At 45.0% G+C, this 25,746-nt stretch overlaps 1 protein-coding gene, 1 non-coding gene and 1 pseudogene across 4 annotated transcripts in view; 2 read left to right on the forward strand and 1 right to left on the reverse strand.

Moving 5' to 3' along the window:
• Nucleotides 1-25,746, reverse strand: part of Mcm3ap (minichromosome maintenance complex component 3 associated protein) — a 46,199-nt gene that overhangs the window by 19,864 nt on the left and 589 nt on the right. For 2 of the 3 annotated variants that reach the window (XM_060369326.1, XM_060369325.1), the window contains exons 2-16: nucleotides 24,208-25,517; nucleotides 23,760-23,983; nucleotides 21,849-21,927; nucleotides 21,533-21,677; nucleotides 17,103-17,293; nucleotides 14,242-14,381; nucleotides 11,461-11,658; nucleotides 10,523-10,791; nucleotides 9,021-9,183; nucleotides 6,792-6,952; nucleotides 5,688-5,929; nucleotides 5,156-5,355; nucleotides 4,303-4,403; nucleotides 1,829-1,960; nucleotides 1,162-1,275 (exon numbers count right to left, since the gene is read on the reverse strand). In XM_060369326.1, coding sequence (XP_060225309.1) covers nucleotides 1,162-1,275; nucleotides 1,829-1,960; nucleotides 4,303-4,403; nucleotides 5,156-5,355; nucleotides 5,688-5,929; nucleotides 6,792-6,952; nucleotides 9,021-9,183; nucleotides 10,523-10,791; nucleotides 11,461-11,658; nucleotides 14,242-14,381; nucleotides 17,103-17,293; nucleotides 21,533-21,677; nucleotides 21,849-21,927; nucleotides 23,760-23,983; nucleotides 24,208-25,411 — 3,563 coding nt within the window. In that variant the 5' untranslated portion in view covers nucleotides 25,412-25,517. The remainder of the gene's footprint in view (nucleotides 1-1,161; nucleotides 1,276-1,828; nucleotides 1,961-4,302; nucleotides 4,404-5,155; nucleotides 5,356-5,687; nucleotides 5,930-6,791; nucleotides 6,953-9,020; nucleotides 9,184-10,522; nucleotides 10,792-11,460; nucleotides 11,659-14,241; nucleotides 14,382-17,102; nucleotides 17,294-21,532; nucleotides 21,678-21,848; nucleotides 21,928-23,759; nucleotides 23,984-24,207; nucleotides 25,518-25,746) is intronic. The other variant, XM_060369327.1, reaches the window with a different exon arrangement.
• Nucleotides 7,889-8,259, forward strand: LOC132648344 (small ribosomal subunit protein eS24-like; annotated as a pseudogene).
• Nucleotides 19,472-19,578, forward strand: LOC132648426 (U6 spliceosomal RNA). The gene has a single exon (XR_009586828.1). It is a non-coding gene; the product is annotated as a U6 spliceosomal RNA (small nuclear RNA).

Genomic DNA, 25,746 nt, shown 5'->3' on the forward strand with positions numbered 1-25,746 from the left:
AAAAAATTTTTTTAAATAACAAAATTGAAGGCAGCAGAGAAACTATGAAGTACACTTAGTCGCAAAACTGAAGTAACCTTAAACAGAGAAGCAACTCATCCTTGAGGGTGCCAGAGACATTCCGGACTAAGTCAAACTCTAAGACGGCCGCAACTGCGGGCACTTTCCTCACGTGTCATCAAGCCCTGCTTTTAATCTGCGGCTAAATTCACTATCGTGGCATGGTAGCACACACCTTTAATTACAGCACTCAGGAGGCAGAGGTGAGTGGCTTTTTCTGAGTTTGAGACTATCCTGGTCTACAAAATGAGTTTCAGGCCAGCCAGGACTACACAGTGAGAGCTTGACTCAGGGGGAAAAAAAAAGATCCAACGTACTAAATTAATCCCAGTACATGGAAGGCTGACATAGGAGAATAACCACAAGTTCAAGACCAACATGAGCTATGTAGTAAGTGCTAAAACATTCAGGGCTACAAAGTATAACCCTGCCTCAAAGAACAGATATCTGTCATCATTCTGTGAGCTCTCTTCCTTATAGCAATGAGAGAAAGAAGCTACCAACTAATAGGAACAGGAAGTACCATCCACTGAAAATCCACCGCCTCTGTGGCGGGAGCTGACGTACGGTGTAGTCCACCACCATCATGCTATCTCAGGGGAACACGAGGACAGATGCCCTTCGGAACCGGCTTTCTTTCCTGACACTCAGCACTAAAATGATTAAAACTCTTGAATGAAAAGTCCAAAGAAATCTAACACACACCAGAAGTTTTAGAAAGGTTCCCCTCCCTGAAAAATAACAGTGCATGGCCTAGTACAGAAATGTTCTGCTGCTAAATTTGCTAAAAGACACATCTCTTGCCTCATGCAGGGTCAATGATAGGAGACTGAGGCAGAGGGCCTCCCTATTAGAACAGCATGTTACTCGTGACTGTCTAAAAGATAAGCTTCTTGTGGACATGACAGTACACGCCTTTAATGTCAGCACTTGAAAGGCCAGGCAGATGGAGCTCTGCATGTCTGAGGCCAAGGCCAGCCTGACAGCCAGGGCTACAAAGGGAATCCCTGTTATACATGCTGAGCTTACAATCAGCCTGGCCACAGTGCCTCCTTCCCACTACCATACTCCCGGCATTCAGGACGACAGCACGTTACTCACTTTAACTCCTGAGTACAGGTTTCCCACACACACTCTGTCACCATGAGCTCTGTCAGCTCTGCAGCCAGGCCCTCGCTCAGCTGAGTTAACGCCAGTTCTCTCTCTTGCTTCAGCCTATGAGTAAACAAACAAACAAAAAAAAAAAGCACAAAGGTAATACTGAAGAATCAAAATGAATGAGGGGTGGGGAGATGGTTCAGTGGTTAAGAATGCACAGTGTAGCCAGGCATGGTGGCACATATATCTAATGCCAGCACTCAGAGAGGCAAGGCAGGGTATCGCTGTGAGTTTGAAGCCAGCCCGGTCTACAAAGCAAGTCCATGATAGCCAAGGCCACACAGAGAAAACCTGTCTCAAAAAGAAAAAAAGGAATGCAGAGGACCTGATTCGGGTCCCGGCACCTACATGGAACTGCTTACAACTGCCTGTAACGACCACAGGGACTAACGCCCTCTCCTGGCCTCCAAAGAAACCTACATTCACATACAGATGTCATCCACTCCCAACACACACACAAACTCGCATGCCCTTCCTTCAGTCATCATGAGGTGCTAAATGGCCTAACAAGGGACAGATGGCAACACAGTGACTATCAAGAGGGCTAGCAGAGGTCAGGACTGGTACAGACTGACCTTCATGCGCAGCTATAGGAGCAGGACGTACTCACCTTTCCTCTTCAGCCCGTCGCTTTTCTTCCTCTCTTCTCTGCCTTTCCATGGACACTTCTTCAGCTGCGACATGCCTCAAAATGCCTGTGGTTGCAGCTGTTATCAGATCCTCCACAGCAGCGTTAGAGACACTGAACAAAACAAAGCAGACAGCATTCAAACTCAGACAAAAAGTAAGCCACAGGAGAGTTCTTTCTGGAATGTAGAGATAGTTCAACATATGAAAAACCATCTCGGGCTGGCAACATGGCTAACGCTGCACTAATATGGTAACCTGAAATAATAGCAATAATTACTAATAAATAAAATAAAATTCTTCTAGAAAGTAGCATCCACAATAAAAAACAAAAACAACTATACTTACTACCTCACACAGCTGCAACTAAGTATGTTAATACTGTGTGTATACATACATATTACCACAAAAAACTGTGGCTTTTGAAATTACAGAGCTCAAAAGATATAATTTACAATGGTGATCAAAGAGTAAACAAGTTTAAAAACCAAGTAAAAAAATATAGAGGTGGGTTTATTACATCTCTTATTATAAATAACTTTATTTTTGTAAATGAAATGGTGAACTAGTTTTATAAGGTGTGTTGCTTAGAATCAAAAATGAGAAAGAAGCCCTAATATGGTTAAGTTAAGGTCACAAACAATTTGAACTACAACTCTAGCCCCTAGTAGTTGTTTGAACATTTCCATGACAGTCTGCTACATACTAGGCCAGCCAGGGCTACAAAGTGAAACCCAGTCTAAACAAACAAACAAAACAAAGAAAAAATGTAAGATATAAAACTTGCAGAAGAAACATGAGTATTTGCATGACATTGGATTCGGCAGCACTTTCTTAGATAAGACCCTAAAAGTATAGGCAACAAAAGGAAAATTAGAAAAATTAGGGTACTTAAGAATTTGAATGTTTTGTGCGTTAAAGGTATTATTAAGAAATGAAAAGATGCTGGGCGTGGTGGCGCACACCTGTAATCCCAGCACTCTAGGAGGCAGAGGCAGGTGGATCTCAGTGAGTTCAAGGACAACCTGGTCTACAAAGCAAGTCCAGAACAGCCAAGGCTACCCAGAGAAACCCTAACTTGAAGAAAGAGAGAGAGCAAGAGAGAGAGCAAGAGCGAGAGAGTGAGAGAGAAAGGATAATCCACGGTCTGGGGCCAAAGCGCAGTTGGTAGAGTGCTGGTCTAAGGCACCACGCCCAAAGCCCTGGGCTCAGAACCGCATACATCAATCAGGACGCTGCTGCACCCCTACTGTCCCTGCACTTGGGAGGTAGAGGCTGAAACAGAGAAGGGGAAAAAAAGAAAGGCAGCCAGGCATGGTGGTGCATGCCTTTAATCCCAGCACTCGGGGTGGGGGTGGAGGGCAGTCACAGGTGGATCTCTGTGAGTTCAAGACCAGCCAGGTCTACAAAGTAAATCCAGGACAGCCAGGGCTATTACACAGAGAAACCCTGCCTCAAAAAACCAAAAATAGAAAAAGAAAGACAACCCGGAGGGTGAAAATACATGCAAATTCTGTGTTTGATAAGGGATTGACATTTACAACATAAGAAAATCCCTACAAGTCAAACACAAATACTCAAGTAAAAACTGCAAAACAACTTATTTATGGTTCTAGGAAAATGTACATAAATGGGCAGAAAGGACATGAAAAAGGACCAGCACCATTAGTCATTAGAGAGAGCCAAGTCGAATTTTTCACGAGATAGCACTTCGTGTCACAAAGAATGGGAGGGAGAGGAAGAGCCACCATTACTCTGGACGTGGTGGACATGTCTGCTATCCTAGCGCTCAGGAGGCTAAGGGGAGTGGACCAGGAACTCAGGGCTGCGGGCTGGGGATGGTGGGGTGTAGCTTCAGTCCCAGCACTAGGGAGGCAGAAGCAGGCTCTCTTGAGTGGAGGCCAACCTGGTCTACATAAGGAGACCCTTTCTCGAAAGCCATGCTCCGCATCCCCCTCAAAAAAAAAAAAAAAAAAAAAAAAAAAATCCAAGGCTGGGGCTGGAGAAACGGCTCAGTACTTAAGAGCACTGCTATTCTTCCAGACCCACACAGTACCTCACAACCACCTGTAACTCCAGTTCCAGGGGAGCTGATGCCTTCTTCCGCCCTCTGCAGGCAGCAGGCATACATGGAGTACACACACATACGTGCAGGCCAAATACTTAAAACACATAAAACTTAAAATAAGCAAATGAATAAATAAAATCTGAATCATTTAAAAAAGGAATCGCAAATGGAAATCCCATACTAATAAATATAGGTCAGAAACAGGAGAAACTACACTCACTCAGAACGGAGAAAACATTTAGGCCTCAGGGAGGTGAAAGGCCTTGAAATTGGCACAGTGGATCTTAAGCACATAGAACTAAGTTTTGTGTATCAATGAGAACAGCCTTATAAGGAAGAACATGATTGTGCACAGAGCAGGAAAGGCTAGCATGTCAGCTGCCACTCACCCCAGAGCTGCAGCCACGTAGGCTGCCCCGGCAGTGCTGACTTCCTCACAGTCTACTTGCAGAGCCTCCTGGATGAGCTCGTCCACCACCTGCACCAGGTCCTAAGGAGACACCAGCACAGGGTTCAGCCAGGTTATCTGCCAAGGCAGACATCTTGGGTGAAGACTTCTTAGCGGACATTTGTGAAGGTTTTCATGGTAAAGCAAGGGACCCTAGTGCAAGGTCAGTGCCGTTCTTCAGGGAGATCTCTTGAGCAACAGAAAGGTGTTTTCCAGAGGGGAGAGGGCAAGCCTGCTGTTGACTGCCCTGTAGGTGGCCTCAACAGCACTTTTATACATCATTTCTTGTCCACTCAATTTTTGTGACCTTTAGGCTTTTCCTCAAGACTCCCTGACCCTCCAGGAGGGCTAACGTCCAGCATCTGCCTGAGAGGCCAGTGAGACACAGTCAAGTCCCCACCTGTGCAACAGACAAGCTCTGTTTAAAAACAAAGCCGCCCTCTGCCTACAGGTACAAAGCAGCGGCAGGACCCCACAGGCCCTGGTCAGCCCATTCCCTGGGCATCACACGTGAGCACGCACTGACTTCAGTCAGAGCAGACATGCCAGGTTCAGCCTGGTATTGTGGTAGGAACCATTTAAGCACAGCTCTGACGGCTGTGATGAAGATGGGGCCTCTGCAGCTGCCCTGAAGGCAGTGGCTCTACCTTGGCCACCTGAGGCTATGACCCTGGATAGGTCCATCCTCTCCCTCACCCTCCTGACTCTGTCTCCTATCTAATGAGAACAGGCAACACAGTCCCCCTATATAGAATATTTAGACTTCACGAAGCTTGAATGTGGAAGAACCCTACCGAATCAGAGTACACAGGTGAGGGCTTCGGAGGCACCAGCTCTGGCTGCATGGAGGACTGGAAAAGGCTGGGTGCCACAGCTGGGGTCAGTGGCGTGACATGAAGCACTGATGTGGATGACGGTACAGGAGGAGGCTGTGGGAGGACAGCCATCGGTGTTGCCTCCACCTCTGTGCCATACTCCTCTCCTCTCCCACCACCTAGAAAGGAACACACCGGTGCTGAAGGTACTTGCTACCAGGACCACATAACCACAAGGTCTGCAAGAGGACAGCAAAGCTATCCATACAAGGAGTGGATCAGCCTCAATATCAACCCTAAGGGTGGGTACACCGCACTGGATGATGATACATGCTTTGTATGGAAACTGCATCATGGTATCACAAGCCCTAACAAGGGCTTCAAAACTCCAAATCTAGACAAAGTAAGAGATATTTAAGCATCTGGCCATGAGCCAGGCCTCCAAACACAGACAGAATCATCTGGGGACAGGGAGGCTTCCAAGAGGTAAATGCACAACAACTTCACTCACCTGCTGTGTCTACACTGGGTCTCTGAGTGCTGATGGGCAGCTCTGTGGCCAGGCTCTCTCCAACGTACTTATTCTGGGAGTTAAAGCTGCACACAGGCGTATGGCGAGGAACAGGAGGCAGTGGCCCTCCATTCACGACTTCTCCAACTGACACCATCAGCTTCCGGGAAATAAACACTGACTTCCTGGCCTTGGATAATCCCTCTGGTTCCAAGAATGCCGACCGATTCAGCTCGACACAGCTATCCAGACCACAAAGAGCCCACAGAGAGGAGTCAGCAGGGAAAGAAGACAGCTATTCTTCCTCAAACCCAACCACTAGATCCCCTGATCAAAGCAAGAATGGACAGACATGAGAAGAGAAAGCTTCTGGTCTTGAGGAATCACCAGACCCAGGACAGAAACAGCCATGAATGGAATGACACAAACTACTGTGCTCCTCTTTCAATGATGGCAGCCCTCTCATTTAAAGCCACAGTACTCCCTGAGGATAAAGCAGGAAGAACCACAGGAGGGCCGAGGAAACACACACAGAACATCAAGTGTAGTGGTGCTATTTCTTGGGAGATGGTTTATGAGTACAGACAGTCTCAAAGACCCTGACTACAGGTACAGAACACCTTGACATAGCCAGCTGGCATTCCCAGCTCTGCTATCAGTTGTGTAGGGGCCAAACATGACTGAACAAAGGCAATCTTCAAAGAACAAAATAGAAAAGTCTTTATCTTTAGGTAAAGTTTCTCTGGTAACTGGTGAAAAATAATGATTTGGGAATAAAAAAGACTTGGTCTGGTTCTTTTAATTCCCAAATCCCTGGTTGGGCACACCTTTAATTCTAGTACTCAGGAGGCAGAGGCAGGTGGATCTCCGTGAGTTTGAGGCCAGCCAGGGCCGCACAGTGAGACCTGTTCTCAAACAAAAGAATGGACCTGGTCTGGCCCCGTGTGTACCTTGGGAATAACCCTAGTTTCACAGCAGGGAAGGAGCACACAGAGGAGGCCTCCTCGAAGGCCCAGAAAGTAGACCTTTATCAGAGTCAGGAAAGAAAAGGGGTGGGGGAGGCACAGAGAAGAGAAAAGCCCACAGGTGCAGTCTGGCTCTTACCCATCAGCTACTGTGAGGCCGTGGTAATTGAGAAAGTTTGTGGCCTCTTCGCAATCTCTGAACAACAGCATTCGGACAATACCATCCAAGGGGAAGACAGTAGAGCGCTGTGTGCTTACGGTGTAGGCAACATTGAGTGCCCGGAGGGCGTCCTTACGGATCTGAAAGAAGTCGCGTCAAATCAAGCTCAGAGAGAAACCCTTTTAGAGGAAGGCCACAGACAATGAACCACACAACGAGCTCAGTTCCTGTGGAGGCAGTCAACCAGTGAGGACCCGGGCTAACAGACAGTCAGATACTCAGGAAGGAATACTGTGCAAACAGTCCCAAAGAAAAGGATAGGGATGGAATTTTATTTATAAGAAAAATTTCTACCAACAAAAGGACATGAAAACAAACTGTCCAGTAACTCCTGAATCAGATGTAGCTGAGGTATTGAAACTATGAGAATATATGGAATGTGAGAGAAAATGCAAGACATGAAATTGCGTATGAAGACAAAACTGTTTCATAGCAGTATAACAAATACATAAATATGACAACAAAAGACAAACATAAAAATCTTAAAAACTTATTAAGATTTCTGGATCTCTGGGTGCCTGCATTGTCTGTCTTCTCCTAGTGTTCATTAACTGGCAACAACACTCCTCAAGAGCACACACGTACCTGGCTATACTCTTACTGCTCAGAGTACAGTGCAAACAAAACCAACACAATTCCCATTTCCACACTGCTGCCATGTCAGAAAAGAGACCAAAGCAAAAGGTGGTAAATAGAGAAAAGTATACTTAATTGTAATTATGTGCAACAAAGAAGGAAGGCAGTCTGAGGAAACAGGAGCACTGAGAGATACGGGTGAGCTTTGCCTAGACAGGGAAACAGGAAGGCACCTTGGTAGCTACAGCTGGGCTAAAAGAGCAAGAAGAGACCTAAAATGGAAGGACCACAGAGGCCACTGCCAATAGAAAGGTTTTCATAAATAAAATCCAGGCTTCACTTATTTACAGTTACCTATAGTAGCCAACAGTATAGAAGCACTACTCATTTGAAGCATACTTCTACTCTTCCTCCTTGGCTGCTCAAGGTCAACCACCATCATGAATGACACAGTAGTGATCTGGACCAGGAAGTCATGACTAACAAACAGTCTTCTAGGAAACAACCGGTCACTGATGTTTGTTACCGTGGGAAGGGACAGTGTGGAGGACAGAAATCCAGAGAAAGCTAGCCACAATGTGCAAAACCACCCCAGATCACATTTGGAACCAAAACACTTGGGAAGTGACTGACTTTGGCTTGCTTCATGACTCCAAATTATGCAGAGAGCCTTTATGTCTCTCACAGACTTGAAAGACATGGCCTTTATGAGAAGGAAAAGACCTCCAGAAAACAGGGAAAGGAACTAAAGAAGAGAATGAAGGAGGTCAGGGGGGCTGCAAAGGCCAGCACTGGTGCTGGCAGAAAGTGACCTGGAGATTAGATAATGGCAAAAGGAGTAGAGATGACCTGATCTGCTGTGATGCTACAAATTTCTCAGGAGAGGACAAATAAACTGTAAAAACACCCCTCCCAAAAAATCCAACAACAAAAAGCCCCTGTAAGCTCCACTTGATGAATGCACAGGATCCCCTAAGGTGTGGGTTATTATTAACAAACCTTTCTGTTTGTTCCAGAATTTCAGGTGTGCTGGTGATAGTCAAATCTGACAACAGCAAGCAAACTGGTTAAAGATTATTTGCTAGAGCTAGAGAGTGTGGACGCAGAGAAAACGGAACAAAAGTGAGTACATAAGCAATGGTAGTGTTGAACTCCACCTGTCATTCCAAAGATTTCTGTGAGCCACAGAACCGTGTTTCACTGCATGGCCTCTCCTGGTGCAGATCCACAGAACCCCATCACACAAGGTTAAAACAGCCATATCTTGCTGGTCTGTGACAGATTCCACGAGTTGCCTGCTGCCTGACTGCTTGGAAGAGTGCAGGAGGGGCCGGAGAGATGGCTCAATGGTTAAGAGCACTGTGTGCTCTTCCAAAGGACCTGGGTTCAATTCCCAGCACCCAGATGGCAGCTCACAACTGTCTATAATGCCAATTCCAAGGGATCTGACACCTTCACAGTAATGAACATAAAATAAAAATTAAAAAAAAAAAGAGTGCAGGAACGGAGAAGCACTTCAGCACTACAGCAGTCACTGCTTCCGCTCCTGTGCTGCCGCAGGGCTCTGCTCACCTGACTGAAGTAACAGTGTAACAGGCACGCGTTCAGGTAAGAAGCCGACTGGACCAGTTTGAAAAACCTCACGAAGTTATTACTGTTCAGCGCAGCAAACGCCTGGACAGCGAAGTTCACCTCGGGGGCGTTCCTGACGTCAGGGTGGAACTGCTGCACTTCTCTGCACGCAGGCAAAATGGTCAGAATCTTGACTTTAATCCACCAGACCAGTAACTGGGTTTCAGCAACACTGTGACAGTCAGTCTGAGTGGTGACACACACCACTGAAATCTCAGTTCCACAATCAGAGCTGCCATTCTCACACTCATGATACACAACAGCCTTCTTTCATGCATTCATTCGTTTATTCATTCATTCATTCATTCATTCATTCACTTGAATGACTCCTCTGTATCCCAGTTCACTATGTAGCCAAGGATGACCTGGAACTTCTGATAGGATTACAGGCTGGAGAGATGGCTCAAAGGTTAAAAGAACTTGCTACTCTTGCAAAGGACCCAAATTAGGTTCCTAGGACCAATGTCAGGTGACTCACAGCTGCCTTTAACTTCAGTTCCAGGATATGTTAACACCCTCTTCTAGCCTCTACAGGAACCTGCATTCATGTATACATGCCTACACACAGACACATACTACACACAGTTAAAATTAATACTAAATAAAAATCTGAACAAGATGATAAACAGCTGGGCATGGTGACATGAGCCTTTAATCCCAGCACTCCAGAGGCAGAGGCAGGTGAACCCCTGAGCTCCAGACCAGCCTGAGCTACAGTGTGAGTTCAAGGACCTCTAAGGCTACATAAAGAAAGAAAAAAATAAAAGATGATAAATGAGTTAAGAAGCAATTTAGCCACTAGTCCAGGTGGCGGTGCCTGTAATCCCAGCACTCAGGGAGGCAGAGGCAGGCAGATCTTTGTCTCTGTGAGTTGCAGGCCAGCCTAGTCTACAAAGCGGGTCCAGGACCCTGTCTTGAAAAAACAACAAACAAACAAGGAAACAATTTAAAACCATCAATCATAAACAAGCATTTTAAAGTAATACCAACTGATTGACAGCTGTGTTTAGCAAAAAAGCCTAACAGAAATGTAACTTCTATGTATTTATATGCACACAAGAAGGCCAAAGCATGTCTGGTGTTCCGTTATCACTCTCCACCTGTTTTTCCCACATTTCTCATATGAAGGTCTATGAAACACCAAGCCAGCCATTTCAAATTTACTCACTCCAGTAAGTTATCCACACTGATTTCATTTAACTTTTCCTTCTACTATATGCCACTGACAACACTTTCTGAAAACTGAGCTGCTAACAACTCTAACGAGGCTTCCTGGCTTACGTGGCCTGGTTTCCTACCCTTTCAGGATCCCTCTCAGGAATGCACGTGAGGGGATTATACAGGGCTCAGCACTTGCTCCCACAGCTTACTCTGGCTCAGTGTGCCAACTGCAGTATGGACTTTTGATACATCAAAGCCAAGTTCTGAGTCTGAAAACATACCTCAAAATGTCTCCCTTGTTGAGGTTGAGCAGGACATTGTAGCCCTGGAACTCTGCTTCACTGGCACAGAAGACTCCCTTGTTCCGCAGGTCCTGGTACATCTCCTTGAGACTCTGTAGACACTTGGTCATATTCTCATTGTTGATCTTGGCATCAAAGGAGGACATGGGCTCCTCGCACATGAAGTGGGCACAGTGAATGTGAAATCGGGTACATTTCTCGATCAGAGACACCGTCAGAGGATCACAGAGATGCTGCTGTGTGATGTCCTGGTTCAATTTACAGGAGAAGATTATATAAGCACACATGCAGTCATCACTCACAAAGATGCCACATACACACGTGATCCAGGAAAAGCCAACTTTGAAAAAAATTATGCTTATGAGTTGAATTACATTTCAACTTGAAACCAACCCCACGAAACACAATCAAACACAGTTTTGTAATGGCTCAAATAAAATTGTTTTTGTTTCAGATAAAAATATCTGTGCAAAATGAAAAATTAAACGTTCAATTTGTGGGGCTGGAGAGATGGCTCAGAGGTTAAGAATACTGGCTGCGCTCCTCTTCTCTCTGCCTGTTCCTCTGATTTTCTGTTTGTCTCCCTCCCCACTCTGTATTCTCCTCTCTCTAAGCTCTCCCACTGTCTGAGTTTTCACCTTTTTCGTAATAAACCTCTTTATAACCACAAAAAGAAAAAACAAAAGCAAAAACCAAAAACCCGCAAAGCACTGGCTGCTCTTCCAGGGGTCCTCAGTTCAATTTCCAGCACCACATGGTGGCTCACAGCCATCTGTAATGACATGTGGTGCCCTCTTTTGGCCTGTAGGTGTACACACAAGCAGGACACTGTATTCATAATAAATAAATTTTTTTTTTAAAGTTTAATTTGTGACTATAAGTGCATTTCCTAGTTATTTGACTAGAGGAAGTCATACCTTCCGTATGCCCCGTGTGCGGTTCCACACGAAGTCATACCAGTCCCGCAGGCTGCCTTCCTTCTGGTCCATGATCTGGGTCACCAGGTAATCCATGGTCCTGCTGAGGACTGCTGAGGGCCTCAGCTCATGCGGCAGGGGCTCCTCCTGGTCCGCGGAGGACCGGCTGTACTCCTTCACGGCTGCTGTATGGTCCACCTGGGGCAAGAGGTAGGGACACAGTGCTTCATGGGAGGGTTTTGGACCTTAAAATACAGGAAATCACATCCATACATGAGACAGATGCTTGAGAACAGACTTTTTAAATGAAAACGTTTGGTTAAAGGTGACAGATTTTAAGGACACTATAAATTAAGAAGCTCGAGGCTGTCACAGGAACAGGGATGTAAGTGGTGACACATCAGCCCACCCCAACGCACAAGCACAGGTAGAGCAGCAAAGAACATCCTAGCTGTGCTCAAATGTCACAGTAGAGCACTAGACCATAAATGAAATAGAGGGGGGTAGTGAGGACCAGGCAGGGTGCTGTGGGCCAAGACCTGAGAGAGCAGGTCCAAATTTATCACTGAAGAGTTTAAGTTAGCCTAGGTATAGTTAGCCTGGGCAGTCTCCATTTTGAAATAAAGAGCCATTTTGACTGGGAGCTGAATTCAAGTACCAGGAAATATCACAGACTATACACTTGGCAGAAAACAAAGTTAACTCTCTTAGCAACAGCTGAAAGGGTTAGGCTAACTTTGTAACCTATATGTTTTCTAAAGCCTATAGTTTTGAGTTTTAGGTCCAGGTTAAGCTAAAGCCTCTTAGTACCTTTCCAGAGAGTGAAGAAATGTGACCCTATCCGTGAGGACAGATATAAAAAAAGGGCAAGCAAGCAATGACCTTCACTCAGCAAAAGAAGGACCAGACCCTTGTCCTTGAGATAGCGTTTCTTAGCAACGAACCTAGACTTCTTCTGATTAGCTTTTGACCTCCAGCCAAGAGTCCGCAGCCCCTAATCTTCAAGGATGAGCTAACCACCCCCACCTTAAATTGCAGCTGCATCCACACTTGGCAGGACTGACCAAGCATGAGCATCTAAGCCTAACCAATTATCTTACTTTATAGCTTCCTCATCCAATCCTAAATTACCAAAACTTAAACTTCAAATTTCCCGCAATTTTTCTTTTAAAAACCTAAAGGCCTTTGTCTCCCGGTGCCACTCTTTGCTGACCAGCGGGGGTGACCCCATTGTACAATGGTAAATAAACCTCTTGCTTTTGCAACGAGTCTTGGTCTGGGGGAGTTTCTGGGAAGGGCGCGATTGAACTCCTGAGCTGTGAGACCCCAGGTCTTACACAGCCTCCAGGAAATATTACAGAATAAATGCTTCATAGAAAATAGAGACAATCTCCCTGGCAATAATCAGTGGGAATCGGTTGAGAATTGGGTGGGAAAATTCTCCCCAATGTTTCAGATATAGTTTAGAAAAATAGCCATTGTGACTATATGCTTTACCCATTGTGATTATATGCCTTAGTAATTATGATTAAGTGCCTCAGAAAAGGTCACCTCGCCCCACCTAAACTTACCCAATCCTGTAACGCCAGGGCTTGTGTCCCCCTGCTTGCTGGCATGGAAACCTGTTTGCAGTCTTTCCCTTTAAAAACCCTGTTCACTCAGAGCTCGGGGTCCCACTTCTCTACTGCTGCATCAGTGAGACTTGGGTCCCGAGTTCGATTGCTCTCGTAATAAAGCTCTCTTGCTATTGCATCAAGTTGTCTCCTGGTGGTCTCTGAGGGTCCTGTGATCCTGGCATTACACACACCAAGTGGTTACAGTTCCACCACCTTCCACTTGAAAGTGGCAGATGGACAGAGAAAATAACAGAAGTCCGCATGGTGGTGCACACCTTTAATTCTGGCATTCCAGAAGGCAGAGGCAGGTGATCTCTGTGAGTTTGAGCACATCCAGAGCTACACAGAGAAACCCTGTCTCAGAAAACCAAAAACAAAGAGGAAGAAGGAAGGAAAGAAGGAAGGAAGGAAGGAAGGAAGGAAGGAAGGAAGGAAGGAAGGAAGGAAGGGAGAGAGATGTCTGCAGCTGTGGACCCCGGTTATCTGCTGGCTGCTCTGTGGGTCAGATGCCCTGAGTCTATGGTGACACATGTTACTGGGCTGGGGACCCTGGGTCAAGCAAAGAAGCCCACAAGTCAAACTGAAAGGCACAAGATGAAGACTGATGCAATATTCTTGGCAAACCACTCAGAACAGGAACTAACTCAAGTTCAGGAGAGGTCATGCTCTTTGATGCAGTCATTTAATGGTTAGAAAGAAAAAAAAAGTTACAAACAAATATGTCGCCGGGTGGTGGTAGCAAACACGTTCAATCCCAGCACTCAGAAGCAAAGGCGGCAGATCTCTGAGTCTAGGCCAGCTGGTCACAGAGTGAGTCCAGGACAACCAAGAGTACATAGAGGGACCCTGTCTCAAAAACAGAAAAAGAAAAGAAAAAAAAAAAAAAAACAAAAAACAAAAGAAAGAATAGTAGGGGCCCACCTAGATAGCTCAGTGGGGGTAGGGGCACTTGAACTCAAGCCTGATGACCTGAGTTCACTCTTCAGAACCCACACAGTGGAAGGAGAACCAACTCTTATAAATTAGCCTCTTTATATATATTCTCTGTGGCCTATGTGCACACACACATATGCACTTACAGAGTAAGTAAATACATTTAAAAAAACCAAAACTGCAACAACGACAAAGAGCAGAACAGAGTTCATTAGGACACTTAGAGTTCTACCTGGTCGGTCCCTGGGACAACTTCGAACATGCTCAGCTGGCTCCGGGTCTCCCGCAAATACCGCTCCTTCTCAGGACACATGTCAGGGCACGTCCCAACAAATGCCCTTGCTTTGTCCAGGTCAGTCCTCTTCACCCGAGCTAAAGCAACAGCAGGCCAAAAGTAAGGGTGAGTGTGCCGAATGAGTGCCAAGAACTCACAGAAGTGTAGTTTCAAATAAATAAATAAATAACTGCCTATAATCCAATCCCAACACGCAGCACTGAGCCAAGAGGATCCTAAATTTGTGGCCAGCCTGGGCCACATAGTGAGTTCAGTCTAGGATAGATTATGAGACCCTGTCTTATCTGTGTTTTTGTTTTAATTCCAGGTGTGGGATATGGGACTGCCTCAGACTGTGCAGAGCAGCAGACTATTTTGCCTTGTGTAGGCTCTGAGAGGAGTGTGATCTTTGCCAGTTGCAGACAGTTTAATTCTGGGGCCTCCGAGAAAGAATAAATACCAGTGCCCAGAGAGGAACAGGGGCACCTGAAAGAAGGCAATGGCTGCTCTCCCCTGCTGCTCCTGGTTGCTACTGTTGCAGTGACAGAGAAAAAGATATCCTGACAGAGATATCCTGACTAACAAGATTGGACTTGCCCCAAGGAACCAGATGACCCTAACCAGCAGGAAGTAAGTAACTGAAGAGACCTACGACCTCTCTCCCCACTAACCTTCTTTCTCTCCTACCTTATGTTGGAAGGAATTGGGGTGGAGAAGGGAGGTACAGGTATAAGAAACCCAAAGAGACTAAAAAGAAAAAAAAAAAAGTCACTACCCGTCCTGCCAGGCAATGGGTATCTCAGCTCACAAAACCCCTAGCCAAGGCTATGCCCCTCCCCAATAATCAAACACATTCACTACAGACTTAAGATGGAGAACAGAAGCTAAAGGGATGACTCAGATGGCAAGAACACTAACAGCTCTTCTGGAGAACCTAGACTGAATTCCCACATGGCGGCTGACAACTGTCTGTCTCTATTTTAAGGGGATCTGGACTTCCTCAGCATCAGGCACACAAGTTAAGGGGATCTGGACTTCCTCAGCATCAGGCACACAAGTAATACATAGACATACATGCAGAGAAAACACTTGTACACATAAAATTTTTTAAAAATTAATTTCAAAGCAGATGGAGCATGACATCACTCTCACCTAAAGATGTGTGTTCTGCCAGCATTCTGTAAAGCATTCTGTAAGTCTTAACATGACCTCAGGGGTAAATCATCATGGTGCAGGGATTTAATCATAAAATAAATTTGTGGGCTGGACTCCAACAGAACACACCTTTAATCTCAGCATTTGGGAGACAGAGGCAGGTGGATATCTGTGAGTTTGAGGCCAGCCTGGTCAAGGGCTACACAGAGAAACCCTACCTTAAAAAAACAAAAACCAACAACAACAACAAAACCTGAAATACTTAGTATGAACTTATTTGAACTTTTTTGTTTTTAATTTTGCTTTTTTGACAGCTTACCAATACATAACTCAGGGTATCTTGAAACTCACTGTGTAAACCAGACTGTACTTATCCTGCCCCTGCTTCCAGAATGATAGGGTTGCAGAGGAATATGATCATGCCAGGTTCTGGGATTGCCAACATATGAGACTGAGCAAGGTTTTCCTTGTAGTAAGTATTCTAGATACTAAAGTCATTTGAGAGGAAGGAATTAATTAATTAATTAATATACTGCCTCCATAAAATCTGGCTGTAAGCCCTACAGTGTAGGACATTTTCTTTAGTGGCTGATAAGGAAGGCCCACTGTAGGTAATACAACCCCTGGGTTGATGGTCCTGGGTTCTATAAAAAAGCAGGCTGAGCAAGCCAGTAAGCAGTGTTCTTCCATTAGCTCCTGCCTCCAGGGTCCTACCATTTGAGTTCCTGTCCTGAAATCTTTGATAATGAACGGTGATAACAGTGTAAGCCAAATTAATAAACCCTTTCCTACTAAACTTGCTTTTGGTCACGGTGATTCATTGCAGCAATAGAAATCCTAACTAAGACAATAAGTTTATGGGAAATGTAAAAAATCACCAATTCTATAAATTATGGTGGCAGTTTTCATTAAAAAGCTCTGTGACTGTTACAATTATTCACAGCTTTTAAAAAGAAAATCCTGCCAGGTGTGACAGATACATGTAATCCCAGCACTCAGGAGGTTGAGAGAGGAGACTTTTAAGCTCAAAGCTAGCATGGCTTGATAGCTGTAAAAGAATTTTATACAGATAAAAATTAAGAAAAAAATTGTAGGTGCTGGAGAGATGGCTTAGAGGTTAAGAGTACTGGCTACTCTTCCAGAGAAACTGGGTTCAATTCCCAGCACCCATATTGTGGCTCACAACTGTCTGTAACTCCAGTTCCAGAGGATCTGACAACCTCACACAGACAGACTGGCAGGCAAACTACCAATGCATATGAAATAAAAATGAATTTTTAAAAAATTGTAAAGTGTACACAGAAATTCATATGGAGTACTACATGTTTGTAATATTAATTTAACATTCTTTGAGAGTAATGCATTCAGTTTAACATTCTGGAGAGACAATGCCTGAAACGGAGCGTCCCCTCTCACTTCTGCCTTTTAGACACCTGTTCCCTCTCAGTGTATCTCCTCTACATCCTCCCACCCACACATAAACACAAGTACTTATCACATACTAGTACACACACAGCTCACACCTCCAGGAAGACACAGCACAGTAATACCAGACCCAGCATATCAGAAATCCTAAGACTCGGTGGTGGAGCCCATAAGGCTCCCCAGAAACTGCCTCCCCTCAACTTTGCCAGGGAATCTAGAACTTCGTCTGTGAACCATACCTTGCCGCATGATTCGGTCTCTCTGGTCCAGAAGGCGGTACTTCTCCTCAGATGTCTCAGCCACAGTCCCTATCAGGGCGCTAAGAGATGACACGCATGATCCAAGGCCCTCGGAGCCCTCAGACCCAGAGTCAAAAGGGTCTGCCTCAAACTGGTGGATCTTTAGAAGACTTGGCTTCTTCACTGGAGAGCTATAGAGAAAACAACACATTCAGGGTCCCTGGATCATTTTCACCTCTTTTTGGCCCTCTAAAGAAAGCTTACAAAACACAGCATTAAAACCAGAAGAGCCAGCCAGGCGTTGTGACACATGACTTTCATCCCAGCACTAGAGAGGCAGAGACAGGCAGTTTGATGCCAGTCTGGTCTACAGAGTTCTAGGACAGTCAGAGCTGCATGGCAAGACCCTGTCTTAGCTCCCCTCCCTCCAAATAAAACAAAATAACAAAAAGAACAAAGCCTAAATAAATGAGGTAAATTTTTTTTTTCATTTTTTCATTTTACTGCTCCAACAGCTCAGAAGGTTGTCACAGGATTGCTTGAGCCAGTAATGTGAGGCTGGGCTGAGCAACGACCAAAACCTTAGGGAAGGAGGGCAGTGTTGAGAACAAAAGTGTTAAGATTTATTGGCTTTTTAATAATTCTGAAATATTTCCTACTTTAAAAACAAAAATTAGATCAGGCATGGGGGTGGACACCTTTAATCCCAGCAGTAGGGAGGCAAAGGCAGGCAGAACTCTATGAGTTTGAGGACAGACTGGTCTACAAAGTGAGTTCCAGTACAGCTAGGGCAGTTGTATAGAGACACCCTGTCTCAAAAAAACAAACTAAAGAAGCCCAGAGATGAGGGATTAGAAAGGTAGCTTGGGAGGCAGCTCCATAGGTAGAGTGCTTGCCCAGCATGCACAGAGCCCTGGGCTGGAGCAACAGTACCTCATACATCAGGTGTGGCAGTGACTGCCCAGCTCATTACAGAGGAAGTGGGAGCAGGACACGAGGAGAGTTCAAGGTCATTTTCAACTACACAGTGAATTCCAAGGCAGTCTGGTAAGAAAGGGGTGTTGGGGAGGGACAGAAAGATGGTGCAGCAGTCAATGTTTTCTGGCCTCACAGAGGACCCAAGCCAGTCTGAGAGAGATAAGATCATGTCTCAGATAAAACAAAACAAGAGGGGAAGGGTTCTGGAAACGGCTCAGTGGTTGAGAGCACTTGCTGCTCTTACAGAGGACCCAGTTTCGGTTCCCAGCATCCACATAGTGGCTAATAACTGTCTGGTAACTACAATTCCAAAGGATTTGACACCCTCTTCTGGCCTCCTTGAGCACTGCATAGATGTGTCTCAGACATACATGTAGATATAGCATGTATACATGTTTATAAGCAATTAAAAACTAAGGCTAAAGAGATGGCTCAAGGGCTGGAGAGATGGCTCAGAGGTTAAGAACACTGGCTTTTCTTCCTAAAGGTCCTGAGTTCAATTCCCAGCAACCACATGGTGGCTCACAACCATCTATAATGAGATCTGATGCCCCCTCTTCTGGCATGCAGGCAGAACATGGTATACATAATAAATAAATGAATGAATGAATAAATAAATAAATTAAAAAAAAAAAAAAAGAGATGGCTCAAGAGTTAAGAGCACTTGCTCTTCCAAAGGACCTAATTATGGTTGCCAGCACCCATATCAGGTAGCTCACAACTCTCTGTAACTCCAGTTCTAGGGATTTTTTTTTTTACAGAATGTATTTATAGGTTTTTATCTCAACATATAAATATATACATAATACATACATACACACATGCACACACACACATACACTCTTCAACAATTAAAGAAAAACAGGCTATGAACTTGAAAAAGGCCAAGAGGGTTACTTGGCAGGGGTTAAAGGGAGGAAGGGAAAAGGGTAAACATGGTGTGCTCTACCGTTTAATGTCCACTTGACACAAGCTAAAGTCATCTGAAAAGAGGGAGCCGAGAGGAGGAAGTTTGACTGGGAGAGCTTTACAGAGAGAGGTTGAATGAGAGAACAAGCTACTTCATTCTGAAGACAGAATGAGCCAGACATTGAGCAGGAGTCAGAGGATTAGAAAAGATTGCTGGAGTTAGTTTGAGGCCAAGCAGAGCATTTCAGAGGCTAAGTTGAACCAGCCAGCTATGAGCTCAGAAAGAACAAGAAAGGTTGAGCTTATTAATCAGTAAGTCTCAGAAGCTGAAAACATCCTAGGCCTAGGTACAGAGGCTAGACACTTCCAGGACTACGCCTAGGTTAGCAGACAGATGCAGTAAGACTCTAAGACAACAAGTGAAACAATGGAATAAGAATAAAAGTTCCTTTCACAAAGCCTCAATTAAGAAAATGCCTGCAGTGCTCTCTTCGGCAGCACATATACTAAAACTGGAACGATACAGAGAAGATTAGCATGGCCCTTGTGCAAGGATGACATGCAAATTCGTGAAGCGTTCCATATTTTTTTATGAAAGAAGGGGAGTGAGTATGATGGGGAAAGGATAGGAGCTCCACAAGGACCAAATATATCTGGGCACAGGGTCTTTACTGAGACTGACATTCAACCAAGGACCATAACCTAGAACCTCTGCTCGGATGTAGCCCGTGATGGCTCAGTAACCAATTGGTTTCCCATAGTAAGGGGAACAAGGACTATTTCTAACGGGAACTCAATGGCTGGCTCTTTGACCTCCCCAACCCCCAAGGGAGGAGCAGTCCTGTTAGGCCACAGAGGAGGACTTTGCAGCCAGTCCTGAAGATACCTGATAACACAGGGTCAGATGAATGGGGAGGAAGTCCCCCCATCAGTGGACTTGGAAAGGGGCAGGGTGGAGATGAGGGAGGGAGGGTGGGATTGAGAGGGAATGAGGGAGTGGGATACAGCTGAGATAGAGAGTTAATGAAATGCAACTGATAAGAAAAAAAAAATAAAATAAAAAAAAGAAAGAAAATGCCTGCATAATATCAGGCCGTAGGCAAGGGGTAGAACATTTTCTTAATTAGTGATTGATGGGAAAGACCAGCTACATTGTGGGCAGTGCCACCCCTGTGCTAGTGGTCCTGGCTTCTATGAGAAAGTAGGCTGAGCAAACAACAAGCAAGCCAGTAAGCAAAGTAAGACCCCTCCATGGCCTCTGCATCGGCTCCTGCCCCCAGGTTCCGACCCTGTTTGAGTTCCTGACCTGACTTCCTCCAACAATGAATAGCAATGTGCTAATGTAAGCCAAATAAATCCTTTCCTCACCCAACCTGCTTTGGTCACGGTGTTTTATCACAGCAATAATAATGCAAACTAATAAATATGACACCATTAAATTTTAATTTCAAAACATAAAAGAATTATAATAAAATTGTTTTGAGAAGAGAAAACAAATGCGGCAGCAGGTGCACTGGGGATGCACAGATCTGCGGGTGCCTAGTGCTCGCTGGCAGGCTGTTGACTGAAGCAACCAAGCTCACACCCAGTGCCAGCACACCACGACCAGGGGCTAAAGCTGGGGCTAAAGTCCTGCAGAAGCCATCAGAAGTGAATTAGGGATGTGCAATTTTTATGTTCAGTTGGTCACGGGTTGTTGTTTTTGTCTGTTTTCTGAAACAGGGTCTCATACATCCAGGCTTGTCATCAACCTCTGACCTTCCTAACTCAACCTCCCAAGTGCACCACCGCAGCCAGGTTCAGTTGGACATTCAAAAGGGAAAGTTATCACCTGTGCATTTACATGCCAGGGGTGTGGGGCTGAGAGAGACAAGCGAGGAGATGTGTGTGGAAAATAACGATTCACATGGCACCACATTCCATGTTCCCCATGGAGTGGGCAGCCCTGTACTGACGGATTCTCTGCTGTCCTAGGTAGTGTGTATATACACCTGTAGACACACACTCATATGGATAAAATAAAAAGAAATATTCTGGTTTTTTGTTTTTCAAGACAGGGTTTCTCTGTGCAGCCCTGGCTGTCCTGGAACTTGCTCTGTAAACCAAACTGGCCTCAAACTCAAGAGATCTGCCAGCCTCTGCCTCTGCTGGGATTAAAGGCATGCACCACCACCATCCAGCTAAATACATTTTAAAATAAACAAACAAACAAACAAACAAACAACTAGGGCAGAAATAGCAGCTTTATGATAAGGCTTTCTCTAAGAAAATCTGTTTGAGGTTAAGCCTGCACCAAAAAGGGCCTTCTGAAAAAACTAGGTCCTGAGGAATATTAGAACAAAACAGAATCATCTCTAAAGCTGGCAACTCACTCAGCTCTGCTGTCCCAGAACCATCCCACTGATCATGCTCACTGTGGGGGAGGGGATTCAAAGGCAGCTCTTCCCTGACCTGCCTCATGGCCCCTCAGTCCATACTTGAATGTCAGAGCTCTCCCCTACTTCTCTTCTCCATGAAGAGTAACTGAGAAAGGTCAATCCCACCTTTTATTCAGGAGGCTGCCAGCTGCAGGCCTCACTATAGGCTTGCCAAGAGGGGAATGCTGAAAGGGGGAATCCTCTATGCCTTGGCTGGCTTCACCATCACCAAGCTTCTTCTCCTTCAGGGAAAAGGGCTTCTTGCTGGGACCTGAAGACACAGCAACAGAACAAGGTTTATAAAACTCAAAGAAACAACCATGAGATACAGGCTGCAGTTGGAACTAGCCATCCCACTGGCCTTGGGTAAAGAGCTCACACTTGCATGTCAAAGGCCCTGCACAGAGCAGCAGACTATTGGAAACAATAACTGAAAACTCACTTATTTTCTTCTTGTGCCAAAAGACAGCCATGTCCTTATGCAAATTTTTTGCCTTCTTCCGGGCCAGGGCTGCCGATGCCTGAAAAACAGTTCACAACCATCAAGTATGAGGACACACGGAGACCAGAGAAAACATAACTGAACAATCGAACGCTGCAAACACAACAGGCTACTCAAAAATAAGAGATCCAGCAAGATGGCTGAACAGGTAAAGGTGCTTGCCACCATGCCAGAGACCTGAGTTCAATCTCCTGGACCCACACAGCGGAGAGAATGGATCTCCACAAGTTGTTCTCTGACCTCCAGATGCACTCACCATGGCACACTAATGGCTCCTACCCCTAAATGCATGCACATGCGCAGGCATGCACACACACACACATACAGGCACGCAGGCACAGGCGCGCACACGCACACACACACGCACACACACACACACAAAGCTGTTGTCTGACCTCCAGACATATGCCTCTGACCCTACACCACACCCACAATAAAAATAAGTAAAAATTAAGTTATGAGAACACGCTTTCTCCTTTTTAAGTTCTTGTGTAATTTAACCTTTCTACATGAATATTTAGAAAAGTAATAAAGATACAAAGTTACACACGGTAATGCTTTACATAAACACTGAAAGCTGGCTACAAACCCAACAGTTTTTTTTTATAGAGAATGGGATTACCAGAGACTTTTTCTCTGTATTGTTTGAATGTTTACAGTAATCATGAACTGAGCCAAATAAAACAAAAGAAAAACCAGAAAATTAAAAAAGTACTATGCAAGCCAGGCGGCAGTGGTGGTGCAGACCTTTAATCCCAGCACTTGGGAGGCAGAGGCAGGAGGATCTCTCTGAGTTCGAGGCCAGCCTGGTTTACAGAATGAGTTCTAGGACATCCTGAGCTACACAGAGAAACCCTGCTGCTTTGAGTTAAAAAAAAAAAAAAAAAAAAAAAAAAAGTACTATGAAGCTACAGGGATTCAGTAGAACCAGACTCCACAGGAACCACTCTGCACTCCCCTAGAGCACTGCACTCTACAGGGACCGTAGACCTGCATACTCCCAAGTTAAACAATGCTGTCACCACTCAAGTGAAGAATGAGATTCCTAAAAAATTATTTCATAAGCTTACCTAGTAATAGGTTTCATTATGGTATTTCATATATACGTATCATTATACTTTATTCTAATTTGATCCTTTCCCTTACATCCTACCCCTGTGTTCCTGCTCAAAACTTCCCTATACTCCCCCAAAACAGTCTCCCTTCTGTTTAAAGGTCACCTGTCCATTACCCTCTTTATCACGCCCTCCCTTAAAAGCTCTTCCTCCTCATGATCCCTTTTCTAATATCATGATCCACACCCCCCACACATATATTTACACACATATATAATTCTAGAATGAGATATTTGAGTGCTTTCCCTATAGTCTATCAAGCAAACAACTTATGGATGAAAAGGGGAAAAAAATTTACAAGTGACAAAGTTGGAGCTGGACAGATAATCAGCTGCTGTTCCTGAGGACTGGATTTTATTCCCAGCACCCACATGACCACATGGCACCTTCCGGCCATTTGTAACTCCAGTTCCAGGAGTTCAAATTCTCTCTTCCAGCCTCTCTGGGCATCAGGCATACAAGCAGTACACAGACAAACATGAAGGCAAAACACTCATGCACATAAAATAAGAACAATTTAAAAATTTTTTTTTAAGTTGACTCAGGACTCAGAACACAGCTCAGTGGTAAAGTGCTTGTATGACATGCTCATATCCCTGGGTTTGATCTGATCTTATGCAATTCAAAAAAAAAAAAGGAAAGAAAGAAAAGAAGAAAGAAAGAAAGAAAGAAAAGAAAAGAAGAGAGTCCCAGAGTTCTCATCTAGAGTAAGGAGAGGCTCGCTGGGAGTACTCACATGATCAAAAAAATGCACCACTGCAAGCTTCTTGCTGCGCCTGGTGAAGACCCGGTGAACTTTAGCAATTTTGCTGAAGTGTTTCTCCAGGATGGCTCTGTCATTGAGATAGTCAGGGATGTTCTTCAACTGGATGGCGGTGAACTCTAAAGAAGACACGCCCCCAAGACTGTCTGTGCTCTCGCTTCTTTTACTTTGGCGAACAGACATTCCCCTGAGAGAATCTGGAATTCAGAAGGCAGACACAGAAGTCCATCAGATAGAACACTTTCAAGCAAAAGGAGTCACTGCTTCGTAAAGCAAAGTAAATGCTCACAGATGTCAGGTGGGCCCCAAGGTTCAATGTTAGGATCTAATATTCTGGCAGGGACTTAAATCAAGCAGACACCAGGAAACATACAAGAGCTAGCCACTGAAGTATACTGAGTTGCACACTCCCAGAACCGACCTTCTTTTTCATCTCTACCTTCTTTTTCTTCCTCTTTATTCACAGCTGACAGGCGAGAAGGTCCAAGGATGGACTGACTCCCTCCTGAAACAGCTGCGTGGTCACTTTCCCCAGATTCCACGAAGCCACTTTCCTTTTTTGATTCCTTGCTGCCCAGGCGACCTACTTCTTTATTGCTTTTGAAGACATCCTGTATTGTCCGACCAAACAAAGTGCCTCCCCGGGGTCTGTTCAGGCGGACTGGCCGTTTATCGGGAGGGTGGTCCCCTCTGGACAGAGGGTCTGAGTCTTCTGCTGCCTCGTGGCAATGTCTCCTTGGGGAACGATCCTGGTCCTCTTTCCTTTTTAGTCCTTTAAGGGGTGTAGGAAGTGGCTCCACCACCTCCTCACATCCTTGACGGACACCTGTTTTGTTGGCTGGGAAGGGGTCCCCCAAAGACCCAGATGATGCGATGGAGAAAGTAGTGAAACTACTATTGGAACTTCCAAATACTGATTTAGGTCCCTTCTTTTCTTCTTCTGCATTTTGGTTGGGCAAAGCAGGGGTAAAGGCAGATGTATTACTAGTAACTGGTTTTGAAAAGATAAAACTTGAACTAGTCACTGAACTATTTGTGACCTGAGGAAAAGAAAAGGGGGACAGGCCTCCAGATCCACTACTAACAGGGTGGGAAAATGTGAAAAATCCAGAAGCAATTTGGCTCTGGGTTTTCTCTGGCTCTGCCTCGGCCCCCAGTATTGGTCTGAATACTGCATTTTCCAGAGGTTTAAACTTGAATTCCGATTTCCTGAAACCGGAGCTTGCTACTTCTCCAGTTTCTGGCCCAAAAGTAGAGCCACTTGAGAAAACCCCAACAATGGAGGGTGACTTAAAACTGAATCCTGTATTTCCGGGCACAGATGAACTTGAAGGCCCAGAAGGAGCTGCAAAAGAGGGTGTAGATTCAAGACCAGTAAAAAGCCCAGTACTTGAGGTTTGGGTAAGTCCAAACGTTGGCAATGCAGAAGAATGACTTACTCCAGAGGTTGCTGCAAAGCTTGGTACCTGGGAAAAGCCCAGGCTCTTGCCTAGTGTGTTGTTTTGTCCAAAAAGGGAAGGCTGGCCAAATCGAAAAGGTGACTTGCTCTGGTATGTTCCTGTGGTGCTCGAAGACACAGCAAAAGCACTGGGCTGCTGTCCACTGAAGGGGTTCGCTGGGTTCATCTTCGTCACAATTATTTGAAGGCGGTAAATATGGTCTGTACACAACTAGCCTTCTTTCTTAAACTATGTGTTGCTTGGGGGAGTTCTCCTTCCTCCTCGGTATAATCTGAAAAACAAAAGTTCTGGACATCACAGCATGTTTTGCTACAAGTCTTAAATCACGGATATTCTAAGGACAGTTATTTGAAGGGCAAGTGCACGATGGGACACCGACCGCTCACAGAACCAACGGGTTTTTCCTGTTTTGGACACAGGCTAAGGGAGTACAAATAAATTACAGTGTAACGGAGGTTTAAAGGTTTGTTTGTTTGTTTGTTTTAAGACAAGGTTTCATT

The sequence above is a fragment of the Meriones unguiculatus genome, chromosome 16, assembly GCF_030254825.1.
Source record: "Meriones unguiculatus strain TT.TT164.6M chromosome 16, Bangor_MerUng_6.1, whole genome shotgun sequence".
Lineage (NCBI taxonomy): Eukaryota > Metazoa > Chordata > Mammalia > Rodentia > Muridae > Meriones > Meriones unguiculatus.